Genomic DNA, 17930 nt, shown 5'->3' on the forward strand with positions numbered 1-17930 from the left:
TACAGATGAATTTCCGAACTCAAATAAGACTCAACTCATCTGGATTATAGAGATAAAATGGTTGATGATGTTTGGGAAATAATCGCTGTTTATTGAATAAAAATTTTCTTGGATATTATCCATTGTCTAGTAAATATAAAACGTAAAACGACGTTTCGGAGATGGGACTCTATCTCCGTCTTCAGGTTCCTACACAGTTGGGCCCACTAGATAGAGCTAATCCCTATCTCCGGGCCCAACTGTGTAGGAACCTGAAGACGGAGATAGAGTCCCATCTCCGAAACGTCGTCTTTTACGTTTTATATTTACTAGACGATGGATAATATCCAAGAAAATTTTTATTCAATTGACTCTTCACCATCGTCAAGAAGTTTTAGATTTGATAATTGCTGTTTAGTCTGATAATCATATGAAACTTGTAAATACATTTTGTGGGAAAAATTTCAGAGTTATTTAATGTTAAAACAAGTGGTACATTTAGTTACCTGTTAAAGGGTTCATTAGGATTTGTATTATTCAGCAGATATTACGTGGTATCACAGCGGTAATGTACAGTATCATTTTCCAAAAGCGTAAAATTTAATTAGCGGTGAAGAATTCTAAATGCTTTATGCGAGATCTATCACATTTTTCTCTTTCATAGGTTTCAAGTGTCCACGTTTTTTATTAGCTGAGCCATCTGTTCGTTCACTTAGGCCCGTACTGCACGTACCGACTGGTCTGTATGTAAAATAAATAAACGTCAAAGCCAGTTGTGTTTGCAGAATCACAAAAACGATGCTGTAAAGTGCGTTCGCGCTATTTGAAAACAACGTTCCTCTTTTGTTTTAATATAAAGGGACATGACACTTTCTATTGATCGTACTAGGAACTTTAACACTGCGTGTCTTCTCAGTTATTGTCCTTGATAGACCCTGGGAATCGATCCACGGTGTTATCGAATTCAGGCTGAGACATTGGTGCATGTGTGATTGCGAGAAGTTTCACTTCACTGCTGTGTTGCAAAATCCCACACTTAGACAAGTAGCCTTTCTGTGCGTAAGGAATTGTTCTTCAAGCCTTCGTTCCTTTGTTCGGTCTAACTTCAGACAGAAAATAAGTTTAAATCAAAGTTCGTATACTTTGGCTGAAGTGAGACCTGATTCGTTCGGCGTTCCTTGAACAAAATACACGAGATTAATCCACATTAGAAGCCTCTTCTTTGTTATCTCCTACTAGCTGCTGAATACATTTTGATGGACTTCACGTTTAGGGTGTGCCCTAAAGTTGTTGGCGAAATTTGGTTTAGTTTCTATCGGTCCGAGGAGTAGATGAAATATAATATGAAATGGAACTTTGGGACCGGGAGGGTATGGACTGGATTCTTCTCACTCAGGATGGGATCCAGTGGCATGATAATAAACCTTTTTGTTCCATAAAGGGCGAGGAATGTCTTGACCAGCTGAGATATTGTGAGTTTCTCAAGAAGGACTGTGTTCCATTGCAATTAAATGTATTAAGCTGGACAACGAATATTGGGCTCTGACATCGTGCCGTAATCACTTTTAAATCTTAAGTGACGGCAGTTTGAATTTTTGGGACTTACAGAGTTTTACGTTTGGGAGGTCTCCAAAATTCTTCAGTCTTCATATTCTTGTGGCCTTACGCGAATGTAAGCTATGAATATGTTTTTGTTGCTGGAGTTGGTTAGGTTTGCAACGTCCCCATTCTTTTGTTCTGAGGCGCATTATCAACCAACCTTGTCACTCACCGTCAGTTTGTCAGTGGCTTTTCATTCCCCCAGTCTCTTTTGTCCGATTAGTCGATCTCTCAGTTTCCAGAGCAATTGCCCAGTTGACTGTTCGATTGTTCTTGTAACGAATTATCGATATTTCACTCACTGGTTCAGTTGTCCTTGAGTTTCCCATTTCGGAGTAAAGGAAGTTTTAAACGTGTTCGTCGCGGTCCTAAAACTCTACAATTCGTCGGTCCCAGGGTGCGGTGACGTAAGTTCGGAAAATTCAGGAAAAGAAAACCATGTTTCGGAAATTCCTCAAAAATCATGTTTATTTGTTTATTTTTTAAGAAATATACAATACAATTATGGGCATGAATCTGAAGATGTATTGCTACTATTTCTAAATTACAGGAATGTAAAATACAATAAAAGTCACTAATTCGGACCCTTCATAATTTTGACTGCCTTCCTTCATGTACGTTAAAGTCAAGTGAATTTATCTCGTCACATGCCAATGTTGGCACTAGAAGGGGGCGAGTGGTCAGCATCACGCCCCGGCCGGCTTTACCCCCGGGAAAGGACCCCGGTACCCATTGGATAGGAGGCTGGGTGGGCCCCAGAATCGGTTTGGACGCAGAGGCTAGAGGAAAGTCCTCTGTCTCTGTCGGGGATTGACATTCGCAGGCCTACATTTTATTTACGCATACCGGAGATTCTTCCTAAATTTTGCTTTAAATACATTTTTATAAGATTTTCAGTATTTTTTTTCATATGTATGTAGTAATACCATTCAATATAACGTATGTTACTGGGCTATGGTTAAATGTCCTTGTTTTTATGTTACATAATTCGGGCTACTGCAGACTGCCCTCCCTCCTACCCGCCCGCTCGCCGTAAGTTTCTATTCCAGGATTTGCCTAAGGGGCTGAAGAAGACAGCCAGAAACCTCATCTAATTACGACATAAAATGTTAAAATTTATTGCGTTTCTGTCCTGCTCTCGTCCTCATGCTTTACTCGCGTAGCGAATTATTACCATGAACATACACACGGCAGTGATGTATCTGCAATGCGCTGGCTGCCATGTGCAAGTCATACATGACCTCTCCGACATCTGTTGAGAAGCCCTGACTGTGCTCGGGTCAGGTAGTTCGAATTTCAGAGCGGGATTGTCGATATGATCGTTAATAATCGAAATTCGCACAATTATGAGTGTCCCTTGCGTGTTATGAGAGCTTGATTATTGACGCTGGAATCACAGATTAAAGAACGACACACTCGTTCTTAGGGAGACACAGTGGTCGCTTTTGTGAACTCGGTAAAGAACCGGTGACTTCTTTTTGTAATTTCTTTGTTTGCTGGGCGAACTATTGACTCCTTCGACAGGGACTCCACTTCATGGAATTTGTTTACATTAAAGGTTATACGAAATTACTTTTAATGTTCAAACAGAAGTTTGCCTCATCAACAGCTCAACTTAGTGAGGTGGCGGTCTACGTGCTGAACGGCCGGAGTTCGATTCTCGGTAGGTGTATGTAAGAACCTCTTGCGAGTCTAATGCAGAAGTAAATGATATTCATTCATTTGCATAATAGGCAGTCATTTGTGTTAGTAATTTCCTTAAGTTACTGACTGTCATAAAACAATGAAATATTTTATGGCAGGTGAAAACGTGCATTTGTTCCCGCGGTTAAGGAGCAGATGCTAACCACTCAACCGCGAATCTCGGCGGACTGGTGCTTTGGAAGCTGTGTCATTCCTATGTTCGTATTTAAAAGCGATATATTTTTATTTTAGCCTTGTTTATGTGAACCCGTTGGCTTGTTTAATTACAAATTGTGAGTTTTTTTTATTATGCTTGCCGTGTGGTTTGTATGTCATTTCATTAAGAATTTACTGCACTGCAAATCAATGTTTTGTGTTAGCGGTCGCCCTCGGGTAAGCGTGGAGAGTCTGCCGATATGGTCCGTACAGGCGAAAACGATGATAAATACGACGCACGGATCATGAACTAGAAAGGAAAACGTGTTTTTTTTAAAAAAATATCTTATTATCTGTGGCATCTATCAGGTTCGAACTCGAATCACTGATAATTAAATTGTCGGGGTTGTTTTCTTTTCAAAGTGACCCGGGTTCGATCCTGACCGCTAATACTTGTATCGAAAATAAAAAAGGTCAGTGTATTGACAAGTCACCTGAAGATGACAGAAGAGTCAACTCCCAAAACACTCAAATACACCTTGGATAATTAACCAATGTCCAACAACGGCGTTATAAATGAGTCATTGGCAAATGCCTTTAGAATAAGAACTGCCACCTTTTAAATTTGTCACACGACACTTTCATACTACTTCACGCTAGCTACGTCACTCGTCTTCAGTCCTTCGAATATGACCTGGTACGCAACATCTATCGTTTTGCTCCACGCGGCTTCTGCTTGAGACGTCAGCTTCTTTCCAAGTTTCTGTTTCAATAGCTTCATCAGCACCACTTTCAGGTCCTGTAGAATTAAATATACGATATAAAGAACGGAATTAATTTGTCTCATTACTTAAATGATGACAATTAACCTTCAGTATTTACGCAGCTGTTCTTAAAATAGTCACATCAAATTTGTATAGAGACTGGACAGTTGTTTCTAAACGGCCACACATGTTTAACAGATTTCAGCCCAATCTAATGTTTTCTTACATGCAAATACAGGATTTCGTGCAATAAATCTTTATTTGCAAATTTTATAACCTCACTTTTATACTGATGTTATCAGGACGAGCGGGTAAAGCCTGTTCTGCAAAGTGATGTTCTTTCTCCCCTCGAAGGAACGTGTCACTCAGTCCCCCTCCTACCCAATTTCTCTTTTCACCTTTTCGCCCGCTGTTTTCTCTCGAATTTCTCTCGTACAAACACGCAAACATGGAACGGCCTTTTCTAAATAGAGCTCGTTTTAGGCAGGAACGTCACTGACTACACACAACAACAATTCAAAGAAACCAACAAAATGACTGACTACTTCATGGAACTGGTGGGATTCGTCCAACCCATCGAGACCCGTTCAGCAATTTCGGAGACACGACATGGCGGCAGAGAGCACCTGTTTCACCGCCTCATTCTGAGTTCATTTTACGCAATTCTTTGCAGAGAGATCAAAACAATGAAAACAGGCCAAAACGAAAAACCGCTAATTGTGTGTCAGGATGGAGTCAACTGTCTGTCAACTCACATTAAATTCTTTCTCGCTGACACCGTGACGATCGTGGTTCTGTCCCAACTTGATGAGGAGCTCCGTCAGGCACTCCGGGTCCTCAAGGTTGTCGATCACGCTCGTCAGCGAATACATGACGTTCGTAGCGTGAGCAGACAATTTCGCGCTCTTCTCGAGTTCTTGCAGGGATAGACTCTCGAAAACCCGGAACAGTTTCTGATACTCGGGGTGAGCTTCGAAGAGCCTGTATCATAACAACAACAACAACAACATTCGTATTAACATGCAAAAAACCTGACGTCACAATTCAAGACATTGAAGGATCATGTTTTGAACCCAAACTTTTGACCAGCTGAAGACTGCTGTCTTCAGGGTAGTTGCACCGTGTTACAGAAAACATGAATTACTGCGTGGCAACTTCGTCGCAAATAGTTAAGATTTTTTCTGTCGATGACAGGATCATTAATGAATACTGAATTAGAAATTGTGTGGAAGGAAGAAGGCTTGGACTAATTTAAGGTACTTTTCCAAAATTCGTCTGGGGGGGGACTGAAGAAAACGATTATATAAAAATTCAGCTTTCGGATATGCCTCAGGATAGGCGATCTCCCGAGTGCAAAGCAGGTGTGCTAGCCATGCACTGATGTTGAACTGACTGTATAAAGAGTTCCACGCCGGCTCGCTTGGCATCCTGCTTCATGATGGCCCACGTATCGACCACGGCCTGCCGCTCCCTTGGGGTGAGTCCCGTCGTTGGGTGAGGAATGTCCAGTTCAGGATCATCGTTCGGTTCTCTCCCCCAGAAGTAAGTCAGCACACTGCCCATTCCCTTCGCCCTGCAGAAAGAAAATCAAAAACTGAACGATCTGAAATGCTTCCGAGGCAAAATAATTTTAGACACAAACCGAGTCTGGCATTTAAGGTCCTCAAGGCGGTGAGTATAAAAATGGCAGTCTTCTGGGTTGTAGCGTCGTGTAGTCTGGTAAGAGTTTATCATCACCCTCTGAAGCTAAAATACAGCTTCTTCCTTGTCCATATGCATCAGGCATCTAGAACACTTGTAGTGGCCTCAAAATTGTCTTTTGGCGCCTCATTTCTCCTCCTACCGCCCTCGGCCACCTAGTGAACCCCGACATCTGTGTGATCCTTCTGCATGTTTCTGTATTAAGTGCGTACCTGCAGTCGCTCCGATTGTGTTGTGAACCTTCCGAGCACCGATATTTTACCTAAGAAGCAGCATCCTTTTTAAACGAGTCACTCAATCAAGTCTCAATAAAACAGTTACTTGAATGCCGCGTGCATATTGTGAGCAAAACTTTTCTATCAAACGGGGTCAATTTGTGTAACAAATATATATTATACACATACATATTTATATTTCTACGATCCGTTCTAGTGATTAGGTAGGGAAAATATCAAAGATCTTGTGCTCTGTTTGCTAAGTTTCTCATTTAAATTTTTCTATGTTTCCGCCGATGAAGAAACTCGATGTCTGGATGAGGCTCAAAACTTAATGATTGGTCCGCTGTGGTCTGACCTTACCAGACGAAGTGTCCGAGGAGTGACTGAAGAAGAGTGATCAAAGACTTAAAGCCTTAGAGTTGAAGGCGGTAAATTCCGCCGAAATATTTCTATCTACCTGGAGGGCCAGAAGGCATTTCTAACCAGAAGCCCAACATCGTCTTCACCTGCTTGAAAACTTCAAATATCACTGGAATATAGTTTTATGAAACATCGCAAAGTAATGAAGAAATCAGCTGACGCGGTGAAGCGTCTGTCTTGTAATACTGAGGAACCCCGTTTCGAATCTGTATCGGCGCACGTCTTGACAGAATGTGTCTTGCAGTTACTCCAAGTCAGAGCAGGAATAATACCTAGAAACAGGCCACGATGGCTTCTGCTCATTTTCTATCCAGATGACCACCACACATGGCCGTCCTCTGCTCTTGTTCGTCTGTACGTATCGTCTCTTAACGTGAAGTGAACGCATCCCCGGTTACGTAACATTACGTAGTACAGTTGTGGGACGTTGCGACATGAAACCACGAGAAACACGACTCAGATTGCGTCATGTTACTTGTCACTTCAACTGATATAATTTGTGGAATGTTATTGACTTTATTTCTCTGTGGGATTTGGGGTTTTTACAGCGGCGAGTCTGAAGATGGCTGTCCTCTTGCCATATTTTGTGTAATGTGTCACATTCATAAGATGGAAATAATAAGTAATGAGGCCAATGGCATATAAAGTTAAGTTTAATTTAATGAGGGCTGATTAAGTGAGAAAAAAATAGTTTAATGGACTTCAAAATCTAACATGAATGCACTTAAATCCATTTTATTGTATATACCGACATATAAGGAGTATATGTAAACATACGTTACACTTTCGTGTACCTAGAGGCCAGTATATTTATAAATGAGCCGGGCAGTACGATAAGTACTGAGTTACAGACAGTAAAAATGACCCATTTGTTCATGTTCGCCTTGTATTTTACATTTTTCAATGATGAAAATTACAGTTATCATAAAGTATCAATGGATAGCAACATAATTAATATTCGCGCATATTAGCAATGACAAAAATGTTTAAAGCAGAAGTAGCTGATGTTCCTGAGCAAAACATCTAGTCCGTACCACGGAAAGGATTCATATAAATTACTAATTATTGAATAAAAATTATAGAGTAAACAAATGTAAACTCCGTGTGACAAGTTCTTTATATGCTCAATATATCGATTTTACTTACGTGTCTTCAAGGTCGATATAGGAAAATAAGAACGATAGTCTGAATCCGTCACTGCACTCGGAGGACTCTGGTAGGAGTGAAGCTGCCCAAGGCTGTTGAGCAATGCTGTCTGAACTATTCCTTATGTGACACGTGTTGCACCATTGTTATTACATATTAAGTCAGGCGAGATTTTAATCAGGTAGATTCGTTTATGCAGCGCAGTAACCGGACACTCCACTGGACGCACTGAACGACGTCAATCACGCAGCTTACTTAAATGGTCGTCAATTTAAGATTCGCCAGTTGTCTCTCTCTCTCTCTCTCTCTTTCTCTTCCCTCCTGCTCGTCAGTTTTCCTCCAGTGCCTTGCTTCATTGCTATTCCCAAGCGTTCTTGGCACCCGAACGCACGTTCACCCATCGTTCTTTACTTTTCTCAGGAACTTGATAACATTGTGTGAAATTATCTTGCAGATGGCTCCTATGGGCTAAACACACAGCTGACATTTTCATTTGAAATAAAACATATGGAACATAATCACATTCCTTTCAACATGTCTTGACACAAACTGCAACACTGACAGACTCTGGCAAAAGCCAAGGAAAATGTAGTACACCCCTGGGATTCTCAGAATGAATTCATCCCTAGCTGGAATTTGTCTTCACCAAGGACAGAATGAACAACACTGACAAGTGGTTAACACTCCTGCTTCATATTCGGGAGGTCCAGGTTCAAATCCTTCTCTGGAAACCGTCCATCCCAACTGAGCGTTTTCGTCATTTGAAGATACTATCCTGGCATTTGTCTGGAGAGACTGAGGCAAGCCACAAAGATCCACAGTCGGGATAGCCGGTCTCAGTGCCAAAATTTGAACCTGCGACCTTCAAAACACGAAGCAGGTGTTCATTCCTTTGTCTCTGAAAATGGGAATCAGGCACCGATCATTGTCTTTTTAACATTCTCTGCCTTATGACATTTTTGTCATGTATTTGAGTCCCTCTTCCCTATTTCCTTCATCTCATATCTCTCAATGTTGGAATTTTATTGTCATAATACACTTCAAAGCCTAAGCAAGAGAAAAGCAACCCCAACTTCAATAGAAACAAAGAAAAAAGAACTAAGAAAGATTTGAGGTTTTCAATGTGGTCAAAATGTGGACTGTAATCTTCTGAACCATTCTGTCGAGAAGTCTGATCATAACCCATCCACTTACCTTACGTTCCTTTTAAACATACATGTAAAGAGAAGAGAGAGAGTGAGGAACGAAAGGATTAGAGAAATCATGAGGATGGATCGAGATATAATTGAGGAGATGGAGAAGAGACAACTGATTTGGTACGGACATGTGCAAAGGATGGAGGAGGAAAGGTTACCAAAGAAGACTATGAAATGGCAAACGGAAGAGAGACGGAAGAGAGGGAGGCTGAGACCAGGATGGAATGATGGAATTATAAGAATCATGATAGAGTGGAAACTACCTCCGGAAGGATGGGAAAATAGAGAAGAATGGAAGAAAATATTAGGCACCGGAAGAAACTGAAGAAGAAGAAGAATGTAAAAATACTATTATAATTTTAGAACATGAAAACACTTTGTTTCTGATTGTATGTTTGCAACTATTTCAGAACAATGTTAATGTGACATAACATAAAAGAATCTTTGAATTATAAAGAATGCCATCTATTATTTGTAAGTTATAACATAATTTGGGATAACTGAGCTACTAGATGGGGCAGTCAGTTGGAAAACTGCAAGGATAAGCAGCAGTTTTAAATTGTACGATACAGTTGTTTCATGAATTTGGAATATAACACTGAAGTAAAAAAACTGTCTCTTCTTTATGTAAGTATTATTTGTTGTTACCTGTTCATTTGAACACATCTTATGTGCAACATGCATAACATTATGCTTCCTGCAGTTCTTGAGAGCGTGCATAACAGAGGTGCCAACTGACTAATTTACAATTTTTAGGTAAATAATAAAATTTTATTTCTGTCTTTTTTCTGTGCTACATAAGTTTTGAGAAAAAAAAATGCATGTTATTCATATCACTCTAGGATTACAATATCTAATATAATTTATTTTGAGGTGTGCATTATGGCAATTTTCATTTACATAAAGTTTAAAACATAACCAATGTATTTGTTATTGTCATATAATAATTTATTTGAGCTAAAGGTTTTGCTTTATAGATATTATTTCCTTAAATGATGAAGTCAGAAGGTTCTGTATTATAAATCGTGTGCATGATTTTTCTCCAAATGTTAGGAATGTATACACTTACATTTTCTTATTCTGACATAGTTTTAATGTGCATCTTCTCTGGTGTTAAACATGTAAGCACCATCTTATAGGCAGTATTAACATGATAAAAATCATAAACTTGTCAACAAATATAATATAATTACACAATTTTTCTCATTCAATCAAACAAGAACTTTGTATCTTGGGATAATAATGTCAAGATGCATATTTGTTATAGCATAGGTTAATACAGTATTTTCATTGTAAGATCCCCTAAATAATAAATTCGCCACTAGTCAATACATTTCACCTCAACTAAATATGTTCTGTAAGAACTATTATCTTATAGCAGAGGTCCTCAACCTTTACCAGACTTTGGGCCACACTTGCCTCTCTTAATCAACTCACAGCCTGCAATGAGGTAATTTATTAAAAATGCTACTCAATTAGGCCTACTAACAGGTTCAGATGTTACTCAATAATTTTCTTTAACAAAATCAGTTATTAGTGACACTGCTTCTCCTTGATCACTTCAATATCAGGTTTTAATTTCTGTTGTCGTTATTCACATGCTTTCTTCCACGATATCAACAGTAAGATATGTCCTTGTTCTTAATTTGATATTCTGGTACTTGTGGGTTATTGGGACACACCGCTTTAAAAATACTTGTCATTTATTGAAATAAAATATAATAACTTTCAAGTATATGTCATTCATCCACACACACATTAACCTAACCTAACCTAACCTAACCTAACCTAACGTATTTTTAAAGTGATGAGTCCCGATAACCCACAAGTACCGATATTCCTAAATAGGCCTGCCTTAAAGTAAGTAATACCTGGAAGTCACTTTCATTCCACACAGCTTAAACCTGGAGCCAGTTGTACACTGTTTAATCGTTAGCAATACCTCATAACCTATAAATTGTTCTGCACTAATAAATAAAAACCATACATAAATTATTAAACAGTGTTTATGGAATGTCAAAATATTTTAAACAGTTTCTAACATTTCTTTGGTTCCTGTTTTATCTAGCAGCTAAACTAGAAATGTGAAATGGGAAGTGTTGCTGTTTTTTTTAAAAAAAAAGAGATTAGTTTGTTGGCAGCAGTGTCATGCCATTGTATTATCACGTCAAGCATCAAACATAGGTTCCCAAGCTTAAGATATTTAAGATGCATCAATGAACAATAATGGAACTAATAAATTAATATTAATATAAATATAAAATATGCTCTATATACAGAGGGTCCCATGAAGTTGTAACTCGCCTACTAGCATGCAGTAGTCACGTTCTGCATTGATTATGTCTGCTTGCTGTTGCTGCGACATGTAGTTGTGGTGTGTTTCACATTAAGTGGGACAAAATGTGTATCAGCTTCCTATCTAATGGGTACCAGGACCATCTGTAAAGCAGCTGGGGTGTGAATGTGACCACACATTTCTATCTAGTCCCCCCCCCACCCCCACCCCCTACACCTCCATGACATGGTACACAAGACAACTTCATCTTTATCTTTAGATTAATGTATGAAAACAGCAAATTGTATATTCACCCAACAGAGACCAGACTAAATAGTCTGATAAATAAATATAGTATTCTAAACCAACAATATTTTTGTGTAAAATGATTGTAAGAAGATTGTCAGGTATAAAATTAAGCAAAATATATTTTCTATAAGTTGTTGTTAATAACTTAATCATGTTCTATTTGACTTTTCCAATGAAAAAGTCAGAACTATATAAAAACTAACCACTTTCCATGCTAGATGACCTCTCCAGCTGATAATATATTGTATAGACATAAAATTACTAAAAAAAATGTGCCTTTATAAATATTATTTGAGCCAAGCACCATATGACATGTTTATAGTATAACCCACACCTTACTTTGCAAATAAAAATGGTACATTTTTCTGAACTCAACTTCTTTAATGTTTTTGTTCATGTTCCTGAATTAAATCTGACAAGATATCAGCCATCTTATCGCTGTGACGTAAAACAAAGGCATGATCAATTTGATTTTCACATAACACACATTTTAGATCTGGATGATTTTGTGCAATATCTTTCCAATACTTCAATGGCACCCAGCCATCTGTAGTACCATAATACAAATATAACAGATCATTGACTTCTCTCAAACTCTGATCATCTAGTTCTTTAACTTCCTCCATTTCATCCAGTGCAAGGAACAAAATATTTTCCAACACAGTAGGGTTCATCAGTTGCATTGTTGTAGACACATGATAAGTTGGCATGCTTCTCAACATGAAATGCATAGCAAGTAAGAATTTCTTTACAAAAACTGGAAGAAAGGTGAAGACCCAAACCAAGAATATCATAACTGGCACTAAATGCTTTATAACACCTGTCAGAAGTTTCCCATTTGGTGACTCTGCCATACGTTCTATTGTTGGAAACAAGAGATATGCTTTCATGACTCTGGATCTTGTATCATCATTCTTAAGAACTTCTAATATCATCTTAGCACCAATGGAATGTCCTATAAGGATTATCTTCACATCCTGTGGAACGTATTTCTCAATAAATGCTAATTTATGTTCGACCTGACCTTTCAAATTGTAGAGCTCTGGATTTTGTCGTAAAGGTGGTAGGCTGTTTATAGCTGTTGGTGGCAACACGTGGCCAGCGAGAGAAACAGCCCACACTGGAACACCAAGACGAGACTGTAACCTTGTTAAAAATGTAGTGTAATAACCAGCCAATCCAGGATTGCCAGTAATAAGTAACACAATTTCCTTATGATCTGCATTTAGCGCATCTTCAATCCAGCCTCCCCAAGTGATGACATGAGTTGAGAGACCATTTACGTTCACAAAACCCTCTCTCATTTTACCAGACATGGTTCATAACCAGTGAAGAATTAGACTTGATAGAACTGAATATAAAATAACCCAGTATGTTTGACAACTACAGCCGAGTACTGGTATTGACGTGCAACTGCTGACTTGCAGCTAACATCAGCGGTTAGCACATCCATGACCAGCGTTCTTGCAGTGGTCGATGCCCCCTTTTTTGTGACTACGTAAAACGAAACGTGACACGATTATCGCAATATTGAAGTAGTTTCATATTTCACCAGTAGATGGTAGGACGGGTCGGTCTCGTAGTTACATCGTAGATGGCAGCTGCAGTCAGGAACCCAGCTATTTCTTATATTTGCCTGGCAAAAACTAAGGCAGTACTCACAATACAGCTCTAGACTTGTTTCACAACATTGCGTGAGGATCTGCTACATTCTGCGTGTGCGTACTTCGTGGTAGTGGTCGGAGTACGAAGACGTAGACGAACAAACTTCTGAAAGGAAAAGTTATTTTTAAATAAAACCTAAGGTATTTAACAACGCCTACGCTTTAAGAAATGGTCACTTTTCTCATGAACCCTGTTGTCTTCGAGAAAGTGGTCTTCAAATATTAAACGTCGCTTTTCGAGTAAATGTCCCCATGCTAAGTGAGTCCCTTATTACAACTGAATGTAGCGGCGTAAACAGATGGGCTGGGGATCCCCGATCTCCAGTAGCGTAAGTTAATTAAAGATACGTTGCGTTAGAAGAGGAAAGGTTTCCCCCAAGTTCAAGCTCGCCACCCAGACAGCGAAACTTACAAGCAGTTCAGAATATTATTAATTAATCACCTAAGTAGGTATCACGAATCGAAAAACATAAAGTATCTATTGAATTTACGTAAATGGAGGGAAACTGAAGAGAATATAAAATGTGAAATAATATAGCTTCAAGCCTCGGTCGCTTTATCCCCGGGGAAAGGTCCCGCCCTCTAATCAAGCTACCAGCGATTAATCTCGTGGATTTTGCTGACTGCCTCTCGATACGAGCGAGTGAAAAATCACGGGCTATATTTTCAGTAGTTGAGTACTGGTGCTGGGATTGCTTACGCAGATCAAATTGGGTAAAACGTCTTACTACAAAGGCGCTTTGTCAATGTCGCCAGCATCTGGCAGTTTCTAACCTGTACTTTTTAATAAAGAACGCCTGATAGCAAGAACAGAAATTATACCTGAGACTTATCAACCAAAACCGATGGCAAATATTCTAATAACGACACATTTTGTTAGGGAAAATTATTGAGTAATAGTCCTAAGTAAATCTGAACGTGTTTACGACAGTAGGCCTAATTTATCAGCACTTTTAATAAACGAATCTCATACATATTTGCTATAAGCGAGTTGATAAGCAACAGTGAATGCGACGCCAGGTTTTGGAAGAAAATTGAGAACCCCTGATTTGCAACTTGTACGGATTCTTTGGAACGAATGAGAAGCTTCATAGTTTCCACACTTTCCCTAACATTATTAGGGTGATAGAATCAAAGAGGATTGCGTGGGACAAATCGCGCGCGTGGAGAAGATAGGAGGATAATATTACTAAAAAGTGTGAGGGCTTGGAATAAATTCATCTGGCTCAGGACAGTCTTCAACCGCCCGCCAGTTCCTATAAAATGAGGTGATTTTATTAATCAGCTGAGCGACTGTTAGCTTCTCAAGAAGGACTCTTCAACATGAAATAATTTATAATGACAATCTTATGAACGCAGGCATTGAAACCTTGTTCATGTGTTGTTAAAATTATACATTAAAGGACTCGCTGTTATTCTCAAACCCCCACCACCAATACCCTTCAATCTAGCTGAAGTGACGTAAGACATGTTATTATCACTTTCACGGAGATTCAAGGTCTGTGCCTAGTTCGATCGTAGACCGATTGAGGTCGGGCAAGTCGCTATATTTACTTCCTAGATGACAGCCTTGGCCGTTGTGCCAGACAACCCCCCGCCCCTCCCTTGCCAGTTTCTAAATACATTAATTCCGATATGTACTTTAAATAATAAACGATTTCTTGCATCTTCAATTCCAGGAGTCAGTGCCTTTATTAGAATGTTACAGGTGGAATTAAAGGTTCTTTCTTCTAAGATTGGAATTCAGGATAGAACAATTAAATCGTTTGGAAAAGTTCAATGCTGACCTAGCAAAACGTGTGAAAGTCATATTACACATTCATTTCACACAAATATAACTTCCATTGTATGCAAAGACGACCATTGATTAACATTATCGTTTACTGATATGCCGCGCTGTTTTTCATCTGGAAATTAACAGCAGTAGCAGAATCTCTAATGCCAAAGACCGCCACTGACTACGATCTTGAGCCAGTTCTATCCACCCCTCGCCTCAACAACCCATTTCCTTGAGGCTTATTTTAGTGTAGTCGTCGTCCCATCTTTTAAGACGGAAGCAGAAACTTATCTTTATCGATTGGCAAATTATAACGCACCGAACACGCGTAAGAAACTGATAGAAGGTAAAAACTGTTCCCACATTTTTATCTCTCTGCACATTTGCTCGACTTATCCATTCCGGTACAATACGCGTTTCCTAATCTGTCTCACTTATCTCTTATTATGAATGAGCACTCAATTCGGTTTGTATAAAGCACACGAGTTTTTTTAGACATTATCTACAATCGCGGAAAGTAATTCAACTGTCTGAACAATCGACAATCAAGCCAACAATGAAGTCCGGAAACAGATGATTTCCGTCTGTGTGATTGCTGTCCATTTGTGTGCCATGGACTGTTTTATGTGTATATATATATATATATATATATATATAATCTACTTATGTACGCATTGTGTTATGATGTTAATGAAGAGAGATTCTGACATCTACTTTTTGAGTTAATCGATTGTTCTGTCCCCAGTTTCATATTTGTTTCTGACATCACTTCAATACGTGAAGTTATATTAAGTTTAAACAAAAAACTGTCGAAGAGAGTTTCTTTCCTGGGGAATTTGCTATAGGAAACAAACTAATATATAAAAATGAGTCTTATTGGACGTTGGACCGTATAGTCTGCTAGATGTTTACCTGATGATGGAGGCAGCAAGGACCTCTGAAACTTCTACCAGACCACACGACGCAACATTCATCTTCAGAATCATAGTTGTGAAATTATTAGATCGTGTGTGGAAGAATTTAGGTGAATATAAAATTTGATATCAATGTTTGATCTGCTTTAAGTTTTGATAGTCACGTAGAAATCGAATCGATTTTAAACTCGTTGACTATTAAACCGTCGGTGGTGTTCAATGCTACCAACTTTATTAGGCCAGCAGAAAACGTAATAAAATGAACGAAAGTTTGATCGAATGATCAGACAAACAGTAAAAATAACTGGCCTCAAACTCCTGGAAGAATTTCTGTAATGGGTTTCAGAATAATTGTAGGGAGAATATCGAGAGAAGACTGAGGTGGGAGACGGTAGGAAGACGCGAGGTCAAGGTCGTAGAGAAGAATGGGGCAGTGATCGCGAAAGGAGACAGATGAGAGGGTTCTCTCCGTTCTGTTCTTCTTATTGTCGAGAAATTCCTTACCCTCCCTCCCCTCTCCCCTTATTGCTTTTCCGGTATCCGATCTGCTCAGTCCCTCCTCACAAACAAGATAGGTAAATAAATAGTTTCCACGTAAAATTTGAAGACTGCCTAATCTTATCCCCGTTTCTATACTCCGTTGACCTCATGAACACCTGTAGTGGCCCCTCCAGATAATTCCCGCTTCAGTTAAACCGGCGTCTGCTTTATATTCTAATGATTCTTCATCGCCTGGCGAGGGCTTTGTGTAATCCATTGTAGTCGAGGTTCGCCTAAATAATATTTTAACAACTCAGACCGTACCGCAAAGAGAACACTACGAACATCAGTTTGAAGGAAATAATATTTTAGTAGGACTTCAGGTTCTCACGGCGGTGAGTACGAAGAAGGCTGTTTTTTTTTGAGTCGTGGCGCTGTGTAGTTTATAAGAAGTTTACTAACGTTTCAGAGGTCCTTCTTGCCTCCATAATCAGGGTGATCGCACGGCATCACAGCCCAGAAGACAAACATCTTCGAAATTTTATCTGTTTACTTCGGGTAGGTTAAAAGTGTCGATAATGATAAGATAGTACGACAAGTGACGGCCGAGACATTCACCTTCTAGGTCGGAAGTAATTTGTGTCTTCATTGATGATTTACGCTTGGCCTTATAATCACCACCTGTGTTGTTAGCATCCGTGTGTGTAATGAAGATGAACTAGAGGAATGAGGGTTGAATTAAATGACCGAATATTAATTAAGATAAAGATGCACGCCTCTTGTTGGAGTACAATATAAACACGTCAAAAGAAATCAGTTTCAAAAATATAACGTCTTTGCCAAACCAAATCTAACGTAATCTAACCTAACCTAACCTAACCTAACCTAACCTAAACCAGACACGTTCGAAACTTTCAATGGATTTGGAAAACACTCGACCACTCAGCTTTTGAGCGTTGCAATCAGTAAACTAAAATGCAAATTGAGCAGAGATGTTGTCACATGTGATAAATTCTTGTGGGATGTAAGTTTTGGTTTAGTTTTTAACAAAGAATTATCTGTGGACGTTAATAGTTGCAATAACAAACAATTCGATGACTTTTTTTGCTTGTGTTGTGTGTGTTACGTTTGTTGTAGAGAACCACACTTCTTCAGTGTAACAGATGCATGCGTGTCCTTAACATCTTTTAGCCTCATGTGGATCAACTATAAGACCTTATAAAATATTATTTGTAGTATGAGATTATCCACAAAAGTCGCATATTTGTAATGTAAACAATATTTCCTGTCGAAATTTCAGTCTCTCATCCTGGCGGATTTTAAGATGACTGTCTTGTAGGATGTTGCGCCGTCCAGGGAGACAGCGAGAGAGAATCTCTGAAACGTCTGTAAACCTTCCACGAGGCTACGCAGTGCATTTTAAAGATCAGAGTATTTCGATTTCCCGTACCATCTTCATTGTATGTACCTTGGATGCTGCATCTGATGACGTAATATACGGGCAGTTCCCCTTTATCGACTTGTTCCTCTCACTCCTCCTACACCGCGCCCACGAACTGCATTCTACCCCCTCCGCACTTCGCTCCCTTTGTCCAGAGACCGACAGTACTCCCTCCTGCCCCCCTTCCGCCCCCTCAAGCCCTCATGAT

At 39.3% G+C, this 17930-nt stretch overlaps 3 protein-coding genes across 3 annotated transcripts in view; 1 reads left to right on the top strand and 2 right to left on the bottom strand.

Moving 5' to 3' along the window:
• The window catches only part of wge (BAH domain and coiled-coil containing protein winged eye), a 281527-nt gene that overhangs the window by 6574 nt on the left and 257023 nt on the right, over positions 1–17930 (top strand). The window lies entirely within an intron of this gene.
• Positions 2029–8441, bottom strand: LOC110827920 (globin). Its single transcript, XM_022060086.2, has 4 exons — positions 7667–8441; positions 5575–5754; positions 4937–5162; positions 2029–4216 (listed from the first exon to the last, which is right to left on the bottom strand). The coding sequence occupies exons 2-4, from the start codon at positions 5742–5744 to the stop codon at positions 4064–4066; spliced, it is 549 nt and encodes a 182-aa protein (XP_021915778.1). The 5' UTR covers positions 5745–5754; positions 7667–8441; the 3' UTR covers positions 2029–4063.
• sturkopf (lipid droplet associated hydrolase sturkopf) lies at positions 9196–12970 on the bottom strand. The gene has a single exon (XM_022060083.2). The coding sequence runs from the start codon at positions 12760–12762 to the stop codon at positions 11827–11829; it is 936 nt and encodes a 311-aa protein (XP_021915775.1). The 5' UTR covers positions 12763–12970; the 3' UTR covers positions 9196–11826.

Source organism: Zootermopsis nevadensis, unplaced genomic scaffold (assembly GCF_977971745.1).
Source record: "Zootermopsis nevadensis isolate Lab colony 2312 unplaced genomic scaffold, Znev_1.0 Znev_ptg000003l, whole genome shotgun sequence".
Classification (NCBI taxonomy): domain Eukaryota; kingdom Metazoa; phylum Arthropoda; class Insecta; order Blattodea; family Termopsidae; genus Zootermopsis; species Zootermopsis nevadensis.

Excerpts from the sequence above, each read along its gene's own strand:
- LOC110827920 (XM_022060086.2), bottom strand. The coding sequence starts at position 5,744 with ATGGGCAGTGTGCTGACTTACTTCTGGGGGAGAGAACCGAACGATGAT. Across the intron at positions 5,163-5,574 it reads GGCGTGGAACTCTTTATACA|GCTCTTCGAAGCTCACCCCG; the intron begins GTCAGTTCAACA and ends GTTATGATACAG. Across the intron at positions 4,217-4,936 it reads TCAGCGAGAAAGAATTTAAT|GACCTGAAAGTGGTGCTGAT; the intron begins GTGAGTTGACAG and ends TTAATTCTACAG.
- sturkopf (XM_022060083.2), bottom strand. The coding sequence starts at position 12,762 with ATGTCTGGTAAAATGAGAGAGGGTTTTGTGAACGTAAATGGTCTCTCA.